At 38.5% G+C, this 11119-nt stretch overlaps 1 protein-coding gene across 1 annotated transcript in view; it reads right to left on the bottom strand.

Annotated features, from left to right (window-relative positions):
* Positions 1-1275: 1275 nt before the first annotated feature.
* The window catches only part of LOC124717043 (sushi, von Willebrand factor type A, EGF and pentraxin domain-containing protein 1-like), a 134872-nt gene continuing 125028 nt past the window's right edge, over positions 1276-11119 (bottom strand). Inside the window, exon 11 of the mRNA XM_047243705.1 lies at positions 1276-8812. Coding sequence (XP_047099661.1) covers positions 8715-8812 — 98 coding nt within the window. The 3' untranslated portion in view covers positions 1276-8714. The remainder of the gene's footprint in view (positions 8813-11119) is intronic.

Below are 11119 nucleotides of genomic sequence, written 5' to 3'. Positions count from 1 at the left end.
ATTCCAGCAAGTTGCAGCCTAGCCTGTCACAGAACTTTCTAAGTCTCTGATTCAGTCCTTCCACTCAACTCAAAACTAGGTGCCATAGTCTGTTTGGGGCCAATGCTGCAAATTGTGAGCTTTGTTGAAACACTGCATAAGACTGCTCTTCTCTGCCACTCTATGGAATGATCTAAGTGTGACCTCTGTTGCAGCCATTTTCCTAAAGGTAATAATCAATATGCATCATACATTTTAACTGCTGACTAATAGACCCCTACCAATTTGTGTTTGCCTCATCTTGACACAGGACAAAGTAGCTTTTCCAACAGGTGAAATGAGTCCCAGTGGCTCAGTTTCAGTGGAAGACGGCCCCTTGAACGTGTTGGTTTTAGGGACACCCAGAGTCCTCCCTGACCTCTGTCTACTCTTATACTGTATGCCTACGCTGGCCACTGACACACCACTCGCCGTCATGTGGACGAGTAGTGACAGATCCCGTAATTCCTGCAAAGGAGACGGGATTCAAGGAGACGATTCCAAGGAGTTCTGCCCTTTACTGCTTGATGGCAATGGCATCATTTTCAAAGCAGTGTATTTCACACAATTTAGACAAAGCATTTACAAATTGTACAGATAAACCTTCTTTGTGAATCATTCTACACAGTAGTGAAAGCCATATCAAAATCCCGACGGTAGTTCCTGAGATTAGGCCAAACATATGGACAGAAACCATGGCAGAGGACCTCAATTTATGTCTGTATAGATGTCATTGTGAGAAACTTTGATCCCATGACCTTTGGATGAACTGGTGTCTTTTTTAACCTCACCTACAACAGGCAACCCACAGTGGTAATATTGATCCTCCCTGTTCTGTCAATTCCAGTACTTGACGAGGATGACTGACAACTTTTTTACAAAGTACACTTTGGGGTATGTTGGTCACAGCCCAATGGTTGGTTTTAGAGTTTCTCTGAAGTTTTGATTTCACAACAGCATTACTAACAGTCAAGCTGGAAGCATGTGAGTGCTGTGAAATCTCTGACACACTATTCGTTTGCCGGTCATTGGATTGTTGCTCGTTCTGACTCTTTGTCCTTTCCCTACATTGACACATTATTACATACACACATTTATGATTGTGTCACACTGTTCTTCCACTTGCATACGGTTGGAAAGGTATTGAGATGTGACAAGAGGGGATTAAAACAGTTCTTGGAGACATTCTTCCACTTATGCAGTATTTCTTCACTCTCTCTCAGCTTGGTTTCAATAAATCCAACAACTTCACAGAAATAAAAGCAAGACATTTATTTACTTTTAGTTTGTAACACAAAAATGTAGACAAGTACACTGCTAACAAATAAGACATGGCTGTGTCAGTGAGCATAAAATAGTGGTCTACAAATGATGTGTAACTACAAAAGAAAACCAACCAGATACTACATATACCATGAGATTCTATGAAGGGAAATTATTTTTGCTAACATGAAGTGCTTTATCATGTAAGCACACCAACAACAATACATTTTCCTGTTAAAAGTATATCAGATAAAAACAGTCAAACTGCAAAATTTTGTAGGTGGTTCCCTTCATTCCACCACACCAGGTGGCAAGTTTGAATTTGAACCTGACATACACAATACAGATCTTTTCCATTGCCATTGTCATGTCAGACTAGCACATGAAATATATAGAAAATATCCAAAGTAATGTTTAGCCAACCTATATGTTTAAACACACAAGGAGTACTAAACATCATATTCCCATCACAACCTTGTACTTCACATTTCTGGGTAACCACAGGAACCTGATTAAAAATTTTGTTACATTAACATCCCATTTTTGCAATAATATATACACATCTTCCTGTATGTAGACACATAAAAATTGTATTTGAGTAAGACAACAGGCTTTGAAAATTGTTTCAAAAAAGGGAAAAATTCTTTTACTAGAAATAATGTTTGCTGCACTGACACATCTGTGCAGTAGCAAACAACAATTAATTCCAACATGAAAAATTAGCTCATTGATTACAGACAAGCCTTAAATTAACAAAGCAAAAATATTGAAAATGGCATTGCATTATTGTTTCTGATATCCAATATCAACACGAGTCACAATTATGTTTACAATTTTTTTTAACATTTCAACTATGATAGATTATTAGGTCAATAGAAAAATTCAACACTAACTTTTAACATATACCAACATTCAGATAATTCCGCAGACTTTTAAAACATACACCTCTCAAAGAGATTTATAAATATGGTTCATATTTAACAGGTGAAGAGAACACAGAGCAAACAGTATCTGTATTAGACAAATCTCTTAACACAGCTCAGTTCAGAGTTAAGAGAACATAGACTAAACAACACTTACTTACTTCTTACAATAATAGTGTCCATTTGTGCTATATAACAGTGTTTACATTTGTAATTAATATAATGCCACTAAAAATACACTTTACCATAGATAAAGCATGCAAGCCATGACATAAATTATGTTATTAACATTGAAACCCTATTTTAGACTCTTCCACAAACAAAATGCTGTTTTTGCTTCAAAAGCTTTATTATTTAGCAAACATGCTGTGTGGGCTCTTGAACGTAAGTATCTTCTTAACAGTGATGACTCAGCCCTTATGTAATGATTTCACAACAATTATATTCTACAATGAATCTTTCAGATTTCATATGGAGTATGCAGACTCATTTAACTTTCAAGTAAATGCAAGACTCAAATCCTGTATCTCATGTACGAGATGATTTTGTAAGTGTGTCACTCCAAGAAAAGATTTATAAACCAATCTTACAAACTAAAAATAACTCCTTCTATATCTATAATAATTATTTTGTGTGTGCATATTTTGATCAAGTGCAGATAAAGAAAGTGAGCTGTTGTCTGCTAGACAAGAAAACATGAGTACCCTTCCTCACCAAAGTGAGAAGCAGCAAGTTGTAACACACAAACTGCTGCCACATCAGTCTTTTGAAACAATAAAGACAAAGATGTACAAGCAAAAATTATATAAAAATAGCCTAATGTTAATTAAAATCTATTTGGGCAATATTCAAATTAAGTTGATGGCTCTGGCATTTCCTTAACTACAAATTCGAGACAATAAATGCCACAAAGAAAAAAGACAGTGTCCATTAATTTAAACTACAGTTTAATATAGATATATACTTTTGCCTACAAGTACAGTAGCACCAGACACACACACGGAGTTAAGCACAAAATCTCCAGATTTTAGATCAACAACAGTTTGTAGAGGAATGGGGAAACCTTGTTTTCAGGGAGAAAGTAGAGTAGGGCAAGAAGTGAAGCAACAGAAGAGATTTTAAAAGCTGATGAAATATTAATAGCAAAGAGGAAAGTTGACAAGTTTTAATTTAATATAGATTACATATAGAAGTATCAGGGAGAGCAAAACATACAGCAATGGGGAAAAAACAAAGGAAGCTTCAGCCAAGAGAAACTGCAAAATGAAAAATAAATAAATCTGACAGTTCCATTCTTTTTTCAGATGAGACAATTTTTTATGTTAGTGATTACGTGAACACACAAATTGGAAGGTAGCAGATGGATAGCAACACACATTCGATGTCTAACTGTAAAAGCCAAGGTGAGGAGGAATTCACAGTGTGCTACTGGATTTGAAGCTACAAGAACTGTGTGTTTTCTTCATTGAAGCAAACATAGTCTGATGGTCTATCTCATCATGCTGAAAATTGACATCTTTGTGTCAGTCCCAGATGAAAGTGGGGTCTTCTTGCAAGATGGGGCACTACCAAATTACAGAATGGTCCACGCGAAACGAACCAACACTTGAAGTGCCAAGTTGAGGGGGGGGGGGGGGGGGGAGGGGGGCACAGGCACCACAACTGTAGGATTTCAATACTGGATGTTCCACAATTAGTAATGGCTGCTTGGCATGCCAAGCTGAGATAGGTGCCCATGTGCAAGACTTGCATACAATGTGTTGCAAAATTGGTAGTGAAAACTGACACAGGTGAAAGTTTATGAGGGTGAAGAAGGAGGGGGGAGGGGTGCACAAGATGGTAAGTTGTTTGTGCAGAAAAATGTCCTCCAACTGGTCCTGTTCGGACCACCAATTTCCTGGATATTAGATCAAAAAATGCAGTCAAATGGAGGTCACCAACCCTCACACCAATGGACTTTTTTCTATGGGATCACTTAAAACTGATTGTTTGGTCAGTTGGTCAATCTGGGGGAGGAGACCAAACAGCTAGGTCATCGGTCTCATCGGATTAGGGAAGGAAGTCGGCCATGCCCTTTCAAACGAACCATCCCACCTTTTGCTTTAAGCGATTTAGGAAAATTGTGGAAAACCTAAATCAGGAAGGCCAAACGCAGGTTTGAACCATCGTCGTCCTGAATGCGAGTCCAGTGTGCTAACTGCTGCACAATCTCACTCAGTTGAAATTGCTTGTTTGCAAGCTGAAAATATGCAATGTATACTATCTTAAAAGGAGAATCACATTACCATGTCAACAAATAAAAGGAGAAACATTGTCACATGTTCAAATAAAGTTGGTCCGACAGTGTGTCATGTGTTGACACAGGAGGGAGATGTGGAATGTATCCTGTAACGGTAGCATCATACAATACTTACTTACTTACATCGTATCAAACGATAATTTCTGAACAAAGGCAGGAAGGGCAGTCCCGCTTGTTTAAAGACCACAATAAAAATTAAATGTCAATTTACAATCTTATGTACTTATTACTGCACCTGATTAGTAACAGCAAATGTGATAAATAAGTAAAATTTTTCAGGTGGAGGCTAACATAAATAAATACTAGCATAAATATTAGAAAGTAATCTCTAAGGATGGCATAATCTGTGAAAAGTTCTCTCATTTTATCATCAGTTACATCTCAGGTAATATAGATGACTACTTTCGTAACATTAGCATATTATTTTTATTTGTGTCAAGTTTCTTTGATTTTTCTGTGAAGGAAAAGACTGTAGCACAATGAGATCACACCTTAGAACAATGAAACACTTTACTTAACTAACGTAACATGAATTTGTGACAGGACTTAGAGCATTACCACTCAGTATCTGAAGCCCTGTGTAACTGACTTTTCTAATACATTAAAGCAACGCAATCGTATCAACAATTGGCAATGAAAATACTACTGTATCCATTTTTAGTAAGAGATAAACAGGAGCATATAGTGTACCAAAAAACATTAATTTAGTTCCGAATTACAGTTATTAATGGTTAATAAAGACAGCGGTTAGTCCTAGGATACTTGCTTCACTTGCCTTTTACAAAGAGGACTTAAAAATATTTAAGAATCAGTCAGTTTGCATGGCTTGAAGACTTGGCGTATTTGAAAAAACTTATTTGTCTTAACACCATCTGTTCCCACACTTACCAATTACCGAGAAATTTAATTACTGGCAAACAGTAAAAAAAAAGAAAGAAAAAATACATATGTAGTTGCAAAAACAGGTTTCATTCAGTTATTTTATAAATCTTGCATTAACAAATATAATTTTTATAGCAAATTATAGCAATAAAAGCCACTGATCTGCTAATGTGTGTAAATAATGCATATTCAATAGTTCATTTATCAAAACTATGGATCTCTGTTAATATGGCTGTACAAATGTATCTCTTAGGAACATTAAATACATTTCAAAAATGTAAAATAGATTTATATGTTCCATTACTGACAGAAATCACCTGTACGATAAACAGAACATATTCTATCGCAAATGGGCAAGAAATAACATTATCTAGATAATTTTTTTTTATCTGAACACCAATCCTTGTACTCATTCATATACTATTTTATCATCACAAAATGGAAGCAAGAATGTTACTAATTATCCTTAACAATATAATGATTTTTATTGGCACACATTTTATAAACATTAATGGGGACATATGAGTGAATATTTTCAGTAGTAAAGAGTATGAAGGGGGGGAAAATAAACTAAAAAACTTAATGCTACTATTTCGTTCATATTGTTTTATAAAAATGCAGATCAGCTTGTGAAGACACCTTTCCTGTTGCAGTTTTATCATGTGCAATGACCTGACCTACAAATCTACTAAACCCTTCAAATTTTCAAATATATTTACAGGTTGCAACTCTTTTTTCTCTTTCCAAAATGACAGTTTGCAAATTTCTGAGCAACAGCTATATCAAGTAGGCCTCATGGGCAGCCAGTGAAGGGCAACATCAAGTTATACATTCAGGCAGACACACTAAAATATTTTCTCTTTCCTGCTGAAACATCTGTCAATTTAAACAAAATAAATTAAAAAATCTCCAGAATGCATTGCTTATGTGTACATTTACATCAAGAGTTTGTCAGTATAATTATATTAAAATAAGAAACCTCAAAAAGAGGACTAGCTACAAATTTATATATATTTACACACACACACACACACACACACACACACACACACACGCACAAACACCCACACACACATGCACACACAACATACCCGGCATTTCTAATACACCAATATAATAATCTCAATGGATGATGGTTGAACCTTTATATTCTGCTGTGAACAGATAGACAAGACAGATGATGATGTAACATTTGTAATGTTTGACCTGTTACATTCTGAAGCTGAAGTATAACTAATCTACGACTAGATTACACTGGTGAAACTTAATTTTGCCTGGCTCTTTGCAAGAAATACAAATGGAACAAATATAATATACAAATAAAAACATAAGTGCTGACTGTAATGCAACTAAGCTTTCTGACACTCACTATCTTATGAGTATTTCAGTAAAGCCCTTGCATCTAAATGAGCTCATATTTGTTTCTTAGTTAAGAGGGCTTCTGCCGATATGTCTACACACCATGTAGTATGAGAGCTAATACATGTCTATATTAAGCAAAACACATATAAAACTGGTGCGACCACTTTGCACATTATGGACAGAGTGATTTAACAGCAATAAATATAACAAGTCACCTAAGTGCTCATATACTGACCTACAACATCCATATTGAGTAACTAACTAAATTTACACTACGAGATTGTACTATGTAGTAATTTCTGACCAACAGTGTTGCACAGAACATTTAAGATAACTCCCACATAATAAAGAAGCCTTCTAAATATCTACAGATCTGATAAATGACATATCAGCATTTTGAATACTGCATACAAAGTCATAACATTCGTTTACATTATCCTGCATTTTACCATATAATATGACACACATACCTTTGCGCAATTATTAATGCCTCAGCAGCTAAAGAAGAATTAGTTTATCCTTCCTTCATTATTTCTCACTGTGACTGAAACCAGTATATGTCCTATTATCCAACAACGCGATAAACCAACAATTTTATGCCTTTTCTGTTTTTTAAAAGAAAAAGGCTGCTCTCATGAAGGTAATGTCAAAAATTCACTTAATTGACTTAAATGTTGGTTAATACATTACCACAGGTTTTATAATTTTATACTTTCACAACACTTAACTATGACAAAGTTACTAATATAAATGCTAACAGTTTTTGTTGCAGAGACAATATCAAGATTTAAACTTTAATTGAAAGTTATAAATTCTTCTAATAGGGCAGGGAGGGATTTACATTACACTGTAAACGTTTTCTGACAGTATAATAGGAGTTAGTCACACCATTATAGGATGTGATGCAGTCTCATGAGCTTTTAAAAGATGTGTGATATGGTAACTGATGCAGGGACAGAAAACAAGGCAAAATATACCTACAATTATACACCTGATGGTATAAATAATATATTGTTTTTCTAAGACTTTTCTTCCTCTATGCAAGGTTCACTGGAGACTTCAGTGCTATAGCTGGAACAGTTGAAGGGTGGTAACAGAGGAAACTGGACGACAGATTCTCAATGCAGGAAACATCATTAAAAGTGTGCTTCAAGTATTTTGATCTTTCAGTTCTGATTAGTGCATATTATATGTCCATTTTGCTATATACTATAGAAATATGCCTTTCCTGATTATTTCCTTTTTCTCCTTGGATCTTTAATAACTAGGATCAATCCCCAATTTGTTTTTCTTTTTTATGCACGGACCTGAAACTGCATAGGATATATTTATATACAGTAGCAACTATTATTAGATTGTAAATGTTCATTCGAACACTGTATGTTGTTCCAGATCCAAAATGAGGTAGTGTACATTAAAAAGACAGAAAATATTCTTAACAATTAATTTCTGATAACCGATCAACATAAATGATCCACAGTCTGAAAGAGGATCTTTCTGACAGTTAACAACTCAAAGTCATGGAGAAAGAATAATACACACCACATGTAAACAAAAAATTATAGTAACAGGAACAAACAAGAATTTGATTAGAGCTAACAAAGGATGACAGAAAAGCAATAATTTACTCTCAGTTCCCAAGAGCCATCCCGTTTTTTTCTTTTAAGCGAATAAACTAGAATTTGGGTTTCATATTACACACTTCTGTGTACTGCATTAGATTACGAAACTCGGGAGTCTTGTAGCTTTGGAATGCTGTGGAGACAGATAAGTTGGGTGACAACAAGCAGCCATTACACTTCCTACTGCTGAGCCCGTCCCCGAGGGTCCAGGAACTCTAGCCTATCCCGTGTGCCCAGGAGCCAGACTTACAACTTGCGCAGCCTGCGCGGAGGCGGTGGCGGCGGAACGGGGAGTGGGCACAGGGGCGGCAAGGGGGGCGAGTACCGCCCCCCGTGAACCCTGCATCAGGCGACCCCCGGCGGGTCCGGTGACGGGCGTCGGCGCTTGCACGGGCCAGAGAGGTCAGCCTCCTCCAGTTCACTTTCCTCGAGAAGTGGAACACCTGTAAGAGATTAGCACGACAGGTCACATATGCTCTGTTTATTTCATAATCGAGGACCAATGTTCTGTAGAAGTATAACACAATACTTGTCAGGCGAAGGTCACAACAGGAACACACAAATAAATTACAGACTTTGACTGCAAGTGGGCACTGATTGAAATCATTGGAGAAAGTAGAATATTTGTGCCAGACCAGGATTCGAACCCGGGTCTCCCGCTTACTATGCAGATGCTCTTATCACTATTCCATCCACACACAGTGGTCATCGCAACACCATGGGCTACACTTGCACGCCTCCTGTCAGACCCTAACTCTCAACTTACTCGCACACTGTCAATGTAATGCGCCTTATCCATTATCCTCATTACTCATGGCATTTCACTCATTCCCATAAGAGTCTGAGCCTGCTGCAAATCCACACTGAAGAGATCACTGGTCACAACCAGTCAGAGGCTACGTGGGCCAGCCACCGATGTAATCCTGCACCTATGTGCTGCAACAGTGCAAGTGCCACACCCTGCAGTGCAATGTTCTGCTATCAGTGGGTGTCTGGGTCGCTACATTGTGTGGCACAGTGCAACATTTCCAAAGACGGCTCCACGATAGGAGCCCGACACACTCGGTCGGAGACAACTCTGTCGCTAGCAGCGTTCCTTCGGCGCCACACATTCGATTGGCAGTCTCTAAAGTTGTCGGTCAAAAGTGTGGCCAAACTGTACCATCCTTGCCAATCGGCATCACCGGATACGGGAGCTGTCAGCTAGCCCTGACAATTCCTGGCTATAGATCAGACTCTATGAGACGAGGCCGCCCCACGTGTGCCGTCGCCCAACACTCTCGCCAGACCTCGAGGGTCCCAGGTTCGAGCCGCAGCCCACACGGTTTCTGTCAGTTACCTAGCCTCGTCACGGCACAAGAGCTGACGTGGTATGCAGTCGGCAAGGACTCGGTGCCACCGGGCACTGTGGCACTGACTTGGCCTTTCACTGGCGACAACATTCACCACAAACAGCTCCTGGGCCATTACTGTCAGAATATTTTATGAAAGAGTCCCTGCCAAGGAACCAGATTTTATTTCAAACTCAACGTGGTGGAGTGAGTAAACGTGTCACTGATAAATACTATTCCTGCACTTGGTTGCTGGCTTTTCTGTACCTCTTCTACACTCTAACCCTTCAAAACTCCTTTCATCTTGCTCTGCAGCTGCTGAGTCATCCATCTTCCTGCTCCTGCCTCTCACTATTCCAGTACCTCCTCCAGGCTTCGTGCCTCCTTCCCTACCCCTCCCCACATCTGTCAGAATAGGCATCTGCTCTCAATAATCGATAACTGTCATTGTGGTCATGGTCGTGTGTTTTTCAGCGTCTGAGTGACTGTGTGTGTGTGTGTGTGTGTGTGTGTGTGTGTGTGTGTGTGTGTGGTGAAATTTCAGATTTCAATTTCCAAGTGTTCACAACTTCTTAGCCACTGAGAGTGTAAAGAAACAGTCAGGTTCAGGCAGAAAATGAAAATCTGATGAAATGACAGAAGAGATAAGACATATCTTACAAAGAGTCCCACTGTAAAGTCAGTTGGCCAAATGTCACGAGAGCCAATCACCCCTCGATCAACAGCTAAGGAGGTGCTGCATAAATAACTTCACTTTCAAAGTTCAAACTGAGCGAACACTGGAGCGAAGAAACTTGCAGCTTTGTCACAACTTTGCTATTGAGCTGTTCCACTGGATTGAACAGAACCCCAACTATCTAGAAAGTGTTCTCTCTGATGAAGCAATCTTCTATAGAGAAAGGTGTTATCGTGTTTCAGTGTGGCCACAATCACAATGTTAATGAAGTTCCAAATTTGTTGGTGTATCAACATAGTGTCTCTGACGAGTCTACAAGGAACCACTTGCAGTAATGTAACATGACATAAGAACAGTGGTCACAAATAGGTCCTAAACAAACTGGAAACACTTGTGATGCATCATCAATGCCAAATAAAACACAGAACGAATGCCAAGATCGCTTCTTTCCAGACAGCGCGACCGCATTTAATTGGCAGTCTGTGGAGGGTGAGCGTCAGGTTGGAGGCGATCATGTGATGTTTTCTGTAGCTTCCCTTGGGCACACTCATTCAGGTTATCACAAGTGTCAACCTGGATGCTTATTTCAACAGTTTCAATGACCAAGTGTTGCCCTTTGTTCCTACATCTTTATGAATAGAATGTGGACAGCCCCATTTTCCCACATGACAACACGCACATTCATAGGACTGCACGCATAGATTCCCAGTTTAAAGAACACTCGGGTGTCCAAATTCTCTGGA

The sequence above is a fragment of the Schistocerca piceifrons genome, chromosome 9 (assembly GCF_021461385.2).
Source record: "Schistocerca piceifrons isolate TAMUIC-IGC-003096 chromosome 9, iqSchPice1.1, whole genome shotgun sequence".
NCBI classification, from domain to species: domain Eukaryota; kingdom Metazoa; phylum Arthropoda; class Insecta; order Orthoptera; family Acrididae; genus Schistocerca; species Schistocerca piceifrons.
The sequence above is the reverse complement of the archived record's forward strand: the minus strand, read 5'-3'. Positions and strand labels throughout refer to the sequence as shown.